We start from the raw sequence: 16,095 nt of genomic DNA on the forward strand, positions 1-16,095 counted from the left end.
GCATTCTAATTATTCATGTTTTTCCTGCAAGTATGTACAAACATTCCAAATCAGGCTCCTTCATTTCTGAATTTGTGGAAAGAAAGTAAATATCACATATGGGGAAAAATGATAAGAACTGACTGAAAACATGAGTAACATACAGGTTATGTGCAAATTAAATTAGTAAGTATATAAAGGAATCAGAGTACTTGAAAATGCATTTTGGACTTGAAGATGCATTTTGAGCAGAGTCTTAAGGAACAAGGAAAGAGCGAGGGAATAATGAGGATGAGAATAGCAGACCCAGTCATGGAGATAAATGAGTACTAGAGGTAGCAAGCTGAGTTATCAGGCTGGAGTGAACATCCTTTGTCAGAGAAATGAGGTTTTATGGAGAAGTAGAGTGTAAACAACAAACACAACCAAAAACAGAGCAGTTTAGATTTGATATGGAAAGTAAGAGAGATCTACGGAAGTTACTGAAGTAGAAGAACCTGCAAAGGAAAAAGGCAGAGGGATACCCATAGTCAAGTCAACCCACCCTGGCATGGAGCTGGGTGCTTTTCTTCAAGATATTTTCTTCCTCATTTCCCCACTAGTCCTCCCCTTCCCCCCCACTTTCTACTTCTTTTTGAGGCAATACTATCCTAGTCTTCTCTCCTAGCTCTCTAGCTACTCCTCAGTACCCTCTATTATTACTAATAAACAAGCAATCTTGTGATTAGTCACAATTATAGCTAATAGCTATTGAGGGCTTATGTGTTAAAAATTTGTGGCCAGCATTTTGTTATCTCATTTAATGCACCCAACCCTGTAAGGTATATTTTCTTATCATCCCCATTGAAATGAAAAAACTATGCCAGTATTCTACTAAAGTCAGTAAGTTGTCACAAAGCTAGGAGTTGTGGAATCTAAGCCCACATTCTTAATTACTATGCATGGAGCTTGCCACTAAAATATTGACTTTTTTTCAGAGTTCCAGCCTTCAGGATGGATTCCCATGTTATTTAATGGGTTGTAATATATTATTATCATTTTTTATTTTGTAGCTCAGTTTGTCTCAGAATTGGCCAGTGGGACACAAATTGACTTGCATCTTTTGACAAGCCCCATTAGTCTTTCAGCATGTCTTTATTTTCTGGCACAATAATATGCTCCAGCTCATCCTATACTTTCCTTTCTCCAATCTTGAGATCAGCCATTTTGCCAAGATGAGAAATGGAGAAGTGGATAATGGTATGTAGAAGCCAAGATCTGGTTAGATGCACTCACTCTTTTGTGGTGTCACTACCTCCAGACACCTTCCAGACTCTCTCAATGGACAGAGTATATATGTAGTTATACACCTTATAGTCTTATATATAGAAATAGATAAAGGAATAAGGTATCTACATATAGGCATACATTCATATAGATATAGGTATATAAGTACCTAGTGATATCTCCATTATCAACCCAACACACAACTTATTTGATCAACCCTTTTGTACACAACCAATCTCCCATTGCTTCTGCAGCCCCTTCCTCTGCTCAGGTGCCCTCTTCACATTTGCCCAAAGCCAGGTGTTCCTCCCAGCATGGAGGTTCTCCTCATCCTCTATGATAAGGGGAATAACCCACACCAGATTGCTACCCTATGCAGATGGATGCCCTCCTCATTTGCCTCAGGCCCCAACATGACAGAAAACTTTGGCTGCTTCCCCTTCACTGACTCCCTCCTTGCCTGATTCTGGCTGACACGGTCTACTGGCTGTTCCCCATCAAAGCACAACTCTCTACAAAGTAGTTTTTGTAATATATCATCTCTTTTGCTTCTTATAAAACCTCTGCTTAATAGTTAAGGAAGGTATTATTATCCCTAATTTTTTACTTTTCTTTTAACAGACCCTCAAGGATCTAGCTCAGAAAAATTTAGTGACTTGCCCAAGGTCACAAAGCTGATACAAAGTAGACTGTGAATGTAGAGCTCCTCCACTCCATCAATCCATGATACCCCTGAACATATGCCAAAATTACAATAATTTCTTTCTTTCTTTCTTTCCCTTTCTTTCTTTCTTTCCTTTCTTTTCTTCTTTTCTTCTTTCCTTTTTTTTTTTTTTTTTTTTTTTTTTTTTAAATAACTTCTTTCTTCCACAGTAGAAACGTGTTTCAAATTCATTCAGTTCATGGTCAACGATTTCCAGCTTTTTCTTTTCCTGCCACATATATGCCAACCAGTAGTGTACTAGTAAAAGGACTGGGTATAGAATCAAGAAAGTTAAACTTTAGTTCCAGCTCTGCTTTGTGAGACTTTAGGCAAGTCACTGACTTTCCTCAACTATGAAAAGGAGGTTAGAATAGATCCGCGAAAGAGGATTGTGGGAAGGTGGCAGAGAGGGAAGCTCCAGGAATCAGTTGCTCCCCCAGAACAACTATTAAACCGGCAGAACTGTCTGAGTCAACTATTTTGAAACTCTGGCGTATAATAGAACACTATGCAGCATCGAGGAAAGAGCAGGAGGAAAAGGCTGGAAAATTGTGGTAAATACTGGTGAGTTGCACGCTCTGCGCAGTGGCTGCCGTTGCCCATCCCCCAGACTCACGGCAGGCAGCAGTGAGGTACTCAGCGCAGCCCCTGATGCAACTTGCTGGAGCCAGAGTGGGACATAAAGACCTATTTCCCCAAAATCATGGTGTGTGTTTTCAATCATTGATCAGTGCTTTTGATTAGAGACTTCAAACTGCTGGGGGACCAGCTCTGAGGGCGGCCATGGTTCCAAACCACTGAGTGCAAAAGTGGCAGAGAAGACTTAAAGACAGCACACTTCTTCAAAATCATGGAAAAGAGTTAGCAAGCTGCATTTATTGGGCAAATGTTGATTCAAGAAAACACAGACTCAAAGAGCTGTACGAGAAACCCATGGAATCCTTGCTGGCACCTTCCTCAACCCCTCTCCAGGGCAGTGTGGAGCCAGCCTGCACTACCTTTGTGAATTTGTGCCCTTGTTCCAGATGGAAAGACTGACTTGGGACACTCCTCTCCTGCTCATGTCCCCCCACCCCTGAATTTGCCCTCCAGGCAAAAGCTTGAGACAGCAAAAGCAGAGTAAGAAACAATTGATTGTGGTATGTTGTCACATGTACCAGAACTTTATTCCTTTTTATGGATGAATCATATTCCATTCTATTGATACACTACATTTTGTTTATCTATTTGTTGATGGACACGGGTTATTTCCATCTTTTGGCAATAGTGAATAATGCTGCTATGAAAATTGGTGTGCAAATAACTGTTTAAGTGCCTTTTTTAAATTCTTTTGGGTATATACCTAGTAGTGGGACTGCTGGGTCATATAGCAGTTCTATACTCAACTTTCTGAGGAACTGCCAAACTCTTCCTTGCAGTTGCACCATTTTACATTACCACCAGCAATGAAGGAGCATTCCTGTTTCTCCACATCGTCTCCAACACGTGAAATTTTCTGTTTCTTAAAAACAATAGCCATTCTAGTGAGTGTGAAATGGTATCTCTGTATGGTTTTGATTTGCATTTCCCTGGTGGTTAATGATGTTGAACGTATTTTCATGGGATTTCTGGCCTTCTGCATACCTTCTTTAGAGAAATGTCTGTTCAAGACTTTTGCCAATTTTTAAATTGGGTTGTTTGCCTTTTTATTGTTAAGTTTAAGAATTTAGCCTAAGCCTTTTACTTTTTATGTCCGTCACTTCTCTTAAGGACTTTTATATTTATTTGCTTTTTGGTGTTGTACCATATTAAGTGACTTCTTGCTTCTATCAGGATATATTTTTCATCTATTTTCCTTGTGGTCACCATGGGCTTAAAATTTAACATCCTAAATGTGTAACAATCATGTTTCGTTTGATACTAACTTAACTTCAATAACATGCACATATACTTTTCCTATACTCCTTTGTCCCCCGCAATATTTTTATTTTGTATTTGCTTCCACTTATATTTTTATACAATTTATGTTCTAAAACCTAGATTTATCATTACTTTTTATGCATTTGTATTTTAGCACTTGTAGGAAGTAAGAAGTGGAGTTACATATCAAGCAATACAATACAATAATACTGGCATTTATAATTACCCAAATGGTTATCTTTATCATAAGTTTGAGAAGTTCTCTGTCATTATTTCTTTGAGATTCCTTCTGCACTTTTCTCTCTTTCTTCTCCTTCTGGGACTTCCATAGTGTGTTTATTGGTGCACTTGATGGTGTCCCATAGCTGTCTTTAGGCTAATTTTGCTTTTAATATTTCTTTTTCCTTTCTGCTCTCAGCATTATTCATATCAAGTGTCTTGTCTTCAAGTTCACTGATTATTTCTTCTGTCAGCGCCAGTCTGCTCTTGAAACTCTCCTGTACATTTTTTTATAATTCAATTTTTTAATTCATTTTATTGAGATACATTCACATACCATGCAGTCATACAAACCAAAGTGTACATTCAATAGTTCACAGTACCATTACTTAGTTGTGCATTCATCACCAAAATCAATCCCTGACACCTTCATTACCACACACACAAAAACAACAAGAATAATAATTAAAGTGAAAAAGAGCAATTAAAGTAAAAAAGAACATCAGGTGCCTTTGTTTGTTTGTTTGTTTGTTTATTTCCTTCCCCCATTTTTCTACTCATCCATCCATAAAATAGACAAAGGGGAGTGTGGTCCATATGGCTTTCCCAATCACATTGTCACCCCTCATAAGCTACATTTTTATACAATCGTCTTCAAGATTCATGGGTTCTGGGTTGTAGTTTGATAGTTTCAGGTATTTACTGCTAGCTATTCCAATTCACTAGAACCTAAAAAGGGTTGTCTATACTGAGCATAAGACTGCCAACCAGAGTGACATCTCGGCTTCTTTTGGAATCTCCCTGCCACTGAAGCTTATTTCATTTCCTTTCACGTCCCCCTTTTGGTCAAGAAGATGTTCTCCATCCCATGATGCCGGGTCTACATTCCTCCCCTGGAGTCACATTCCACATTGCTGGGAAGATTCACTCCCCTGGGTGTCTGATCCCATGTAGAGGGGAGGGCAGTGATTTCACCTGCCAAGTTGGCTTAGCTAGAGAGAGAGGGCCACATCTCTAACAAAAGAGGTATTCGGGAGGAAGCTCTTAGGTACAATTATAGGGAGGCCTAGCCTCTCCTTTGCAGCAACAGTCTTCCCAAGGGCAAGTACTGTGGTAGAGGGCTCAACCCATCAAACTACCAGTCCCCTATGTCTGTGAGCACATCAGCAACCATCGAGGTGGGGAAGTGCAATACCCTTGCATACTCCACCGGTTCCTCAAGGGGGCTCTGCGTATTTTTTTCATTGTTTTGTTTTGTTTTTTTAATTAACTCTTTTTTTTTTAAATCAACTATATAAAAAATAAAAAAAAATTAAAAAAAACTTACAATTAAAAAACATTTCAAACAAACCATAACAAGAGAGAAAGAAAAAGACAACTAACCTAAGATAACTACTTTACTTCCAACATGTTCCTACTCTACCCCAAGAAAATAACCTAATATAGCAACATTTCTGTGAACTTGTTCCTACTATACCCATCAGAAATTAACAGACCCTAGTCATTCCTGGGCATTCCCAGAACATTAAATTTACCCATGATAGCTTATCAGTTCTTCTTGGATTATCGTTCCCTCTTCCTTAATTGCTCTTTATCACTAGCTCCCCTACATTCTACATTATAAACCATTTGTTTTACATTTTTCAATGTTCACATTAGTGGTAGCATATATTATTTCTCTTTTTGTGCCTGGCTTATTTTGCTCAGCATTATGTCTTCAAGGTTCATCCATGTTGTCATATGTTTCATGACATCATTCCTTCTTACTGCCACATAGTATTCCATCGTGTGTATATACCACATTTTATTTATCCACTCATCTGTTGAAGGACATTTGGGTTGTTTCCATCTCTTGGCAATTGTGAATAATGCTGCTATGAACATTGTCGTGCAGATATCTGTTCGTGTCACTGCTTTCAGATCTTCCAGGTACATACCAAGAAGTGCAATCGCTAGATCGAAGGGTAACTCTATATCTTGTTTTCTAAGGAACTGCCAGACTGACTTCCAGAGTGGCTGAACCATTATACAGTTCCACCAACAATGAATAAGAGTTCCAATTTCTCCATATCCCCTCCAGCATTTGTAGTTTCCTGTTTGTTTAATGGCAGCCATTCTAATTGGTGGGGGTTGGTATCTCATTGTGGTCTTAATTTGCATCTCTCTAATAGCTAGTGAAGCTGAACATTTTTTCATGTGTTTCTTGGCCATTTGTATTTCCTCTTCAGAGAACTGTCTTTTCATATCTTTTGCCCATTTTATAATTGGGCTGTCTGTACTATCATCATTGAGTTGTAGGATTTCTTTATATATGCAATTTATCAGTCTTTTGTCAAATTCCTGGTTTCCAAAAATTTTTTCCTGTTGAGTTGGCTGCTTCTTTACCTTTTTGACAAATTCCTTTGACGTGCAGAAACTTCTAAGCTTGAGGAGTTCCCATTTATCTATTTTTTCTTTTGTTGCTTGTGCTTTGGGTGTAAAGTGTAGGAAGTGGCTGCCTAATAACAAGGTCTTGAAGATGTTTCCCTACATTATCTTCTAGGAGTTTTATGGTACTTTTATATTGAGATCTTTTATCCACTTTGAGTTAATTTTTGCATAGGGTGTGAGGTAGGGGTCCCCTTTATTGTTTTGGATGTGGATATCCAACTCTCCCAGCCCCATTTGTTGAAAAGACTGTTATGTCCCAGTTCAGTGGCTTTGGGGGCCTTATCAAAGATCAGTCGGCCATAGAGCTGGGGGTCTATCTCCGAATTCTCAATTTTATTCCATTGATCAATATGTCTATCTTTGTGCAAGTACCATGCTGTTTTGACAACTGTGGTTTTATAATAAGCTTCAAAGTCAGGGAGTGTAAGTCCTCCCACTTCATTTTTCTTTTTTAGAGTGTCTTTAGCAATTCGAGGCATCTTCCCTTTCCAAATAAATTTGATTACTAGCTTTTCCAAGTCTGCAAAGTAGGTTGTTGGAATTTTGATTGGGATTGCATTGAATCTGTAGATGAGTTTGGGTAGAATTGACATCTTAATGACATTTAGCCTTCCTATCCATGAACGTGGAATATTTTTCCATCTCTTAAGGTCCCCTTCTATTTCTTTTAGTAGAGTTATGTAGTTTTCTTTGTATAGGTCTTATACATCTTTGGTTAAGTTTATTCCTAGGTACTTGATTTTTTTAGTTGCTATTGAAAATGGTATCTTTTTCTTGAGCATCTCTCCAGTTTGTTCATTTCTAGCATATAGAAACATTACTGACTTATGTGCATTAATCTTGTATCCCGCTACTTTGCTAAATTTGTTTATTAGCTCTAGTAGCTGTATCGTCGATTTCTCAGGGTTTTCCAGATATAAGATTATATCATCTGCAAACAATGACAGTTTTACTTCTTCCTTTCCAATTTGGATGCCTTTTATTTCTTTGTCTTGCCGGATTGCCCTGGCTAGCACTTCCAGCACAATGTTGAATAACAGTGGTGACAGCGGGCATCCTTGTCTTGTTCCAGATCTTAGAGGGAAGGCTTTCAGTCTCTCCCCATTGAGTACTATTATAATTCAATTTTATTGAGATATATTCACATACCATGCAGTCATACAAAGCATACAATCAATTGTTCACAGTATCATCGTACAGTTGTGTGGCTCCTGGACATTTTTAATTTCAGTTACTGTGGTCTTCAACTCCAATAGTTCTGTTTGTTTCCTTTTTAAAATATCTATCCCTTTAATTAGACTCTCATATTGTTCATTCATTGTTTTCCCAATATCCTTTAGTTCTTACTCTTTACTTTCCTTCATCTCCCTGAGCATTTTTAAGATCATTTTTTAAAAGGCTTTGTTTGATATGTCCATATTCTTATCTTCTTTGTTGGTGTTTTCTGTATTTTTATTCTCTTCCTTTTGTTGGGCCATCATTTCCTGTTTCTTTGTCTTGTATTCTTTTGTTGCATACTGCATATTTTAATATTTAAAAATATTAACTCCAGAGTGAGCTCCATGGTAAGTCTGTTTCTTGATTCTGTAACCAGCTAGTGAAATGACAGAGATTTTTCTTGAGCTTCAGCCCTCATATCAGGAAGGTCTGCTCAAGGCAAATACAATGTGTGGGGTTTTCCCTGTCTTTCTGGACCTCTGTCTTGTCCTGAGTTTTGTTTATTAGTTGTTTTGGAGTTCCCTGTTTACAGGACTTTGGCTGTTCCCTGTTTCCCAGGAGACAGACCTCTCTCTCCTGGGTATTTGACACTGGCAGGTTTTTGTCCCAGGCTGTCTGCCTGCCTCTATAGTTTTTTTATACTACTGTGGTCTCATGCTGCTTTTGCCTGGATGGCAAATTTTGGGAGGAGAGTCACCCTAGAGAGGACTTTCCCAACTCAGTCTTTCCCAGCCAAAACAGGGCTGGGAAACCAAACAGGGGGCACAGACTGGCTCTAAAGTGCCCTGGGGAGGGGATCAGGAAGGACTCCAAAAGTTTCTCCAATGGCTCTCCACAGCTGAGCTCTCCTGGCCTGCCCCACAAATGCAGGCCTTTAGCTAACTGTCCCCTTCACCCCTGAGGAAGCATTGTATCTTTAAATCTCCACTGCTTCTGCCCCTATCCAGGGAGGTTTGAAACAATGGCTGCCACCCCCTTTGTCTGGGGTGGGTTGAAATAATAGCTTCTCCCAAAGCCGGATCCAGTGATACAAATTCACTAATCATAAGCTGTGATTAGTGATTGGCCGTGGGCCACCAGACCCCCCTCCCCATTCTTGTGGAAGAGGATTTTTATGTCCCTTTCTGTCACCAGTAGGTAGCCAGGGACTGGACCCTGTGGTAGCCTTCTATAAGAATGTGGGATGGATGCTGGTAGCCGCTGTGCAGAGGCAGCAATTTACAATTTTTACTGTAATTCATCTGCCTCTTTCTCCTGCTCTTCCCTGGATGTTGTATAGTGTTTTTCTTGCCTGTGGAGTTTGAAAAGAGTTGTTTCAGACAGTCCCTGCCTGTTTAATAGTTGTTTTGGTGGGAGGACTGAGTCCTGCCCCTCCCTAGTCCACCACCTTTTCTGGACATCTGGCCATGATGTCAACTGATTTTGAGAAAGATGCTAAGTCCACTTAAATGGGAATGAACAGTCTCTTTGACAAAAGATGCTGGGTTAATTGGATGTCCACATGCAAAAGAATGAAGGTGGACTCTTAACGCACATGATATTCAAAAACCTACTCAAAATGGATCAAAGACCTAAACTTTAAAACTATGAAACACCAGAAGAAAACATAGGGATGCATATTCAGAATCTTGTGTCAGGCAATGATTTCTTAGACTTTGCACCCAAATTACAAGCAACAAAAGTAAAAATATATAAATAGGATGACTTCAAAATTAAAAACTTTTGTGCATCAAAGGATTTCATCATAAAGTAAACACAACAGGAGAAAATATTTAGAAACCACACATTCAATAAGGCTTTAATAACCAGAATATATAAAGAAACCCTACAACAACAAAAAGTCAAAAAACCCAATGACAAAATGGGCAAAAGTCTTGAATAGACATTACTCCAAGGAAGATGCACAAATAGAAAAAAAGCACATGAAAAGATTCTCAACATCATTAGCCATTAGGGAAGTGTAAATCAAAACCCCAACATACCATTTCACATCCACTAGAATGGCTACTATTAAAAAGAAAAAACAACAGAAAATTACAAGTGTTGAAGAGGACGTAGAGAAATAGGAACACACTTCCATTCAGTGGGAATGTAGATGGTGTAACCGCTGTTGAAGGCTATTTGGCAAGTCCTTGGAATGTCAGGTATAGAATTACCATATGATCCAGCAATCCCTACTTCTAGGTATATACCTGAAAGAATTCAAAGGAGGGACTTGAGCAGTTATTTGCACACTGATGTTTATAGCGGCATGATTCACAATTGCCAAAAGATGAAAGCAGCCCAAGTGTCCATTAAGCCAAGACTGGATAAACAAAATGTGGAATATTCATACAATGGATTATTATTCGGCTGTATAAAGGAATGAAGTTCTGATACAGGTGATCTGATAGATGAACCTTGAAGATGTCATATTGAGTGAAATAAGCCAGACAGAAAAGGACAAGAAGTTTCAGATCTCACTGATATGAAATAACAAGTATAAGCAAATTAATAGTCAGAAACTAGAATATAGCTTACCAGGGCCAGGGTGGAGGGAAGGGATGGGGAGTTAATGCTTAAATAGTACAGTTTCTATTTGGATGGAAAAATTTTGGTAATGGATGGTAGTAATGGTAGCACATCATGAACATATTTAGTAGCGCTGTAATATATATTTGAGTGTATTTAAAAGGGGAAATTTTAGGTTGAATATGTTAGTAGAATAAAATTTCTTAAAAAATCCATAGAACTATACAACACAAACTGAATCCTAAAGTAAATCATGGGATATCTGAATAGTACAATCATAAAAACATGCTTTCATAATTGCCACAAAGGTACCACACTAATGCAAAGTATTAACAATAAAATAAAGGGTGGTACATGGGAACTCTATTTTATGCATGAGTTTTGTGAAAAACTACAACTTTTTATTCTTTTTAAATAAAGAATATATCAGCAATTCTCTGCTTGGTAGTAGGTGAGATAGACAACCCTCCAGCTTTTCCCTCCCAGGGAGCTTTAGCGCTTTTTCCAATGGTTACAAATGCGTCCAGAAATTCAGCTAGAAATATCTGATCAAATAATTCTTAAAAATCCCTTCCTAATCACGTAGTTAAGATTCCAAGCCAAACTTTATCTATGAAATATTTGTTAGCTGTTTTTATTCTCCAGTTTATCATCTTAAACTTAGCTCCATGTTTTAGTCTTCATTTAAAAATATTTATTGATGGCCCGTTATGTACGAAGTATTGTGTTATCCGGTTTTTGTAGTACTCCTTTTCCGAGTTGTTACAGTCATTTAGAAATTTATCCCTATCTTCCAAACTTTGGAATCCAAAGAATTCGCATCGAAGTCATGTTATTTCTAGATATGCAGGGAATTCTCCATTCCTTTCTTCTTTACACCACCAACCACATTTCAACGCTGAGCCCTCCAGGGTGAGACTTCAGTAAATTTCTCTTGGGAACAACTACCGTTCAGTAGCAGTGTCCTGATTGACACTATAATTTCCTGGCTGGTCCGTGGGAATTCGGGTGGGACGTTTTCAAAAGTTTGAATGCATCCACAACAAATTCTTCCACCTTAAAAGGGTGGCTGGCTTGGCATGTTAGCTCAGATCCAGGTAGGTAGCTGTGCAGCATCTCATGTTCTCAGTGGGTGGTTGCTAAGTGATTTAAGATTTTCCCCTCAAGTCTTGAAGTAAACCTGGCGAGACTGTAATTTCCTTGGTTAGCCTCCTTTGAATCACTTGAACAACATTGCCCTTTTTCGCTCCGCAGAAACTTTCCCAGGACTCCGCTATAACTGGGAAACACTGCCGGCTTTTCGCAGGCTCAGGCACACGGTCCGCTTCCCCTGGGAGTCGCGTTCCCAGCGCCGCCGCTCCTGGCCTCAAGGAGCCTCTGCGTCCCTCCGCCTGCCGGGCTCCGCGTGCCCTTCCGTCAGTCCCTCTGCCCGCAGACGCGAAGAGAAGCGGGGAGCGCGCGCCGGAGACAGGACGACGTGCGCGAGACGCACGTCCCCGCGCGGAGCGCCGGAAGGAGCCGGGACCGCGACCTCGCGAGTCGCAGCGCGCTCACCGCCACCCCCCACCCCGCTTCGCGCGCGCGCATTGAGGAGCCGCCGCCGCCGCCGCAGCCGCCACCGCGGCTGCTGCTCCGGCTGCTGCGGGAGGCGGCGCTGGCTGGCGGCTGCGCTCGCTCCAGTCGGCGAGCGAGCGAACGAGCGAGCGAGCGTGTGTGTGTTTTTTAAAGATGGCCGGAGCGGCGCCGGCGGTGGCCGCGGGAGCAGCAGCTGGAGCCGCAGCGGCAGCTGTGTCGGTGGCGGCTCCGGGCCGGGCCTCGGCACCCCCGCCGCCCCCGCCCGTGTACTGCGTGTGCCGGCAGCCGTACGATGTGAACCGCTTCATGATCGAGTGCGATATCTGCAAGGACTGGTTCCACGGCAGGTAAATAAACCCCCCCTCCAGCTCTGCCGCCGCCACCGCCGGCCACCGACCAACCGCCGCCTCCGCGCTGGCCGCCCGCGCCTCCCTTCGGCCAGGGCCGTCGCGTCGAGCGCAGAGCGGACCCCGGCGCGGACACCGGCCCGGAGCCCGGGCTCCAGGCAGCGGGGCGCACGGGGTTCCCTGGTTCGCCGGGAGCCGGTTGGACTGAGGGGAGGTAGTGGGATCGCCCCGCCGGGGCGAAGAGTCGCCACAACAAACAGGAACAAAGGGGGCCGAGAGAGAAGTTGGCAGAGGGAGGCCGGGCGAGGGGACCGCGGGCCGGGGGAGGCGCTGGCGGGGGCGCGCACAGCCAGCCCGGCCCGTCTCCCCTCGCCTCCCTCGCAGCCCCGGCCGCCGCCCCGCCCGAGGCTCCCGGCCGGGGAGTCCTCGCTGGCCCGGCCGCTCTGCCACCTCCGCCGCGCTGCGCCTTCCTTCCGGGCCGCGACGGGCTTGCTCCACTTCGGTGTCTCAAGAAATTGCTCTCCTCCCCTCCCCCAATCGCGGTTCCCCGTCGCGCCCCCTTCCCCTCTTCTTTATAAAACTTCCTCCGCTGGCGGGGTATTGGGAGGGGGGCGTCGGCGGTACCTCGTAATCGACAGCGCAAGCCCAGCGGGGCTCCGCTGAAGTAAACTGAGCAACAGATGAGGCACTCTCGAGGACTTAAAAAGATGTTAATTTGAAGTTTGGGATCTGGGTCTCCCCGAGGGGCGGCAGGTTGGAGTCGGATGGTACCCGCCCCCACCCCCGCCCCACATTCCCTCCTTGCTGGTGAATGGAGCAGATGGAGTTGGGAGTGGGGCCCCCGAAGGTATAGTTTCTCATCCCAAACCCCGTGCACTGCCCTCCTTCCGCAGCTCAAACTTTACAAAGAGTGAAATTTCACATCGTCCGAGGGGTCGGCGCGACCCGGCACTGCCACCCGGGGCTCTCCCTCCGGGCGCTTTGTGGCAGCGAACTTTAGTCGGTGGGGTGGGTACTTTGGGTCTGGGTTGAGGGAGGTGGCGGTGAACGTTGCCCTCTGATTCAGCCACCGCCTGCGTTTCTGGTTTGACGTTTGTGAGAGATCGGGCCGCCTCCGCAGCTGGGCCGCCGACTCGTGTGTTTTGTAATCAAAGTGTGAGGCTAATAAAGGGCGGCGCCACAGCCTCTCGACTCCGGCGTGGGAGGGATTCACAGGCATTTAAACAAAGAAACTAGTTGGCGTTGGGCTCCCGAAGTCCTTATTTGGGTGTTCTGGTAAAGCCCGTGGTCACCTTTAGGTGAAGCAGATTTTCTGCGCACCGTTTGGTGGTGTATTCGGCTAGAGACGCTCAGGGGTAATAGCAGACATGGTGACTGTGATTGTAGGAAGTGTCCTTTGATTGACAGCAGGACATTTAAATACAGCCTCCGCTTCCCCCCTCCCCAATTTTACAGAAACACTACAAGACCAGGACAGATGTCTTAGTCTCCCTCTACTGGCCTGGGGAGGGAAAAACCATTTAAACTACTGTGTTCTTTTCAGTGTTTAGTGTTGATGGACCTAAAATTTCAGGTACAGTTCATTTTACTTAATCAGTTTTCAAGTTGGACGATTCTGACAACAACAAAAAACAAAAACAACAAACCATCACTTTACAAGAAGGGCGCTATCCTCATTTAGTATTTCTTTAATACGCTAAACTGATGTTTTGCTATATTTTGATTACATATAAAAATGAAATTTGAAGATACGAAATTTTGCCAATTCTATTTCTACACCTCTGTTCCCATAGCAGACTCCAGGCAACCAGAATAGAGATTATTCAAAAATTTAAGTTACATATAGAATAAAGTCAGATCCCCTGGTGATTATGTAGATGTTCTTTTTAAAAGAACTATTTTATGAAATTGAGGCGTTTTTAAGTCACACAAGAAATTTGTCCCATTGTGCAAGGTAGAGATTTGATAGGTTAATAAATTTTAGACTAGAATTTTATTTATCTTAACTTATATAACTAACACTATAATTATGAAAAATCTTCCTGTATTTTGTGGAGAATTGTGTATGGAGAATGTAAGTGTAAATTTGTAAGCCGAAGTTGAAGAGGAAAAAAGAGGGTGTATACAAAGGAGTAAGAATGAGATCAAAACAAGTATGCTCTGCTTTGTCAAATAAATTTTGTGTGGCTTCATACCTGTGGAAGTGAGTCTAAAATATGTTTTTCTGGGCACAGGCTTTTTTTGGCCAACAATCTTTGACATGTGATGTGGCTCAGATGTCAAAATTCAGAAAATTTAGCAAAGAAGTATTAGTAATTTGGGGTCTATATGTTTTTCCAGTGATCACTATTTACTGTTTATTGTACAATGAATTGAACAATTATTTTCTTGAACACTGCAAATATTCCTTATGTATTATTAATTAAACAAATATGAGAATTGGCCCCTAAAGGACGAAGTGGTTTCTTTAATGCCCATACCCAGCTTTCCTTTGATTTCCAGGGGTGGTCCATCTGCAGAGGTGGATGGGTGGTTTGATACAGCCTTGACCTGGATAGTTTCTCAATAATTTTATTTCTTCAAGTAGAAGACTTTCTTAAAGTTGATAATCAGTGAATCTTTGTATAACTGTTAGTTTACTGTGCCTGAAGTTCTGACATCTGGATGTCTGAAAAGTTTTGACCCTAATTTATCCTGATAGGAGAGGGAGGCCTTAATGCTTTTCAGCTAGACAGCAGAGTTTGAGGCTGTTGAACCTTGGCTTCATCCTTGGTGTTCAGAAATTCTCATTCCTTAATCTTCCTAAGCCTTTTTTGCAAGTGATAGGGGGAAAAAGGAAACTTGCTGGGGTACAATGTGTAATTGATACTCAAGGGGTGGAATGCTGAGGAACTAACAGGATTTTCCTGGGAAGGTTCTTTCCAACCTAGAGTTTGAGCACACAACAATGGAGATCTTTCCGGATAATGTCCCACCCCGCTAATCTCTAGGCTAGATGTCTTTCCAAAGTTCTCATATTATCCAATGCAAAACTTTCAACATTGCCCTAATTAAATCGTGTTGTAATGTCTATTGTCTCCACATTAGAATGTAAATGCCTTTATTAATCTTTCTAATAATGTTCATTTTTAAATTGTGGTCATGTACATGTAATAAAACTTGCCATTTTAACCATTTTTAAACGTACAGTTTAGTGGCATTAATTATATTCACAATGTTGTACTACCATCAACAACATCCATTACCAAAATATTTCATCACCTCAAACAGAAGCTCTGTATCATTAAACATAAACTCCCCATTTCCTCTCCCCTGCCCAGCCAGGTAACCTCTACTCTACTTTCTGTCTCTATTAATTTTGCTTGTTCTAAATATTTCACATAAATGGAATCATACAATATTTGTCCTTTCTTATCTGGCTTATTTCATTCAGCTCAATGTTTTCAAGGTTCATACATGGAGCATGTATCAGAACTTCATTCCTTTTTATGGCTGAATAATATTTTATTGTATGTATATACCCCAATTTGTTTATCTATTCATCTGTTGATGGACTCTTAGGTTGTTTTCACCTTTTGACTTTTGTGAATAATCTGCTATGAACATTGGTGCACAAGTATCTGTTTGAGTGCCTGCTTTCAATTTTTTAACATGTTCTTTTTGACTGACAAAAGTAATATTTTAATTAAAATATTGGAAAGCACAGAAAAGTATAAAGCACGTGAAAGAAACTATATCTTCTGGAGATTACGATTATTTTAACACTTTATGCATTTGTTACCTTTTTACATTAATGTTTACTTTTTCCTGTATCTTTAATATTCTTTGAAAGCCATTTTAATGCCTGAGGAAAAAAGAGGGTGTATACAAAGGAGTAAGAATGAGATCAAAACAAGTATGCTCTGCTTTGTCAAATAAATTTTGTGTGGCTTCATACTTGTGGAAGTG

General features: G+C 41.5%; 1 protein-coding gene across 1 annotated transcript in view; it reads left to right on the forward strand.

The window, feature by feature from the left end:
* The first annotated feature begins 11,829 nt into the window (after window positions 1-11,829).
* KDM7A (lysine demethylase 7A) overlaps window positions 11,830-16,095 on the forward strand; it is a 102,388-nt gene continuing 98,122 nt past the window's right edge. The window contains exon 1 of the mRNA XM_037836030.1: window positions 11,830-12,147. Within this exon, the coding sequence (XP_037691958.1) occupies window positions 11,954-12,147 (194 nt within the window). The 5' untranslated portion in view covers window positions 11,830-11,953. The remainder of the gene's footprint in view (window positions 12,148-16,095) is intronic.

The sequence above is a fragment of the Choloepus didactylus genome, chromosome 5, assembly GCF_015220235.1.
Source record: "Choloepus didactylus isolate mChoDid1 chromosome 5, mChoDid1.pri, whole genome shotgun sequence".
Classification (NCBI taxonomy): domain Eukaryota; kingdom Metazoa; phylum Chordata; class Mammalia; order Pilosa; family Megalonychidae; genus Choloepus; species Choloepus didactylus.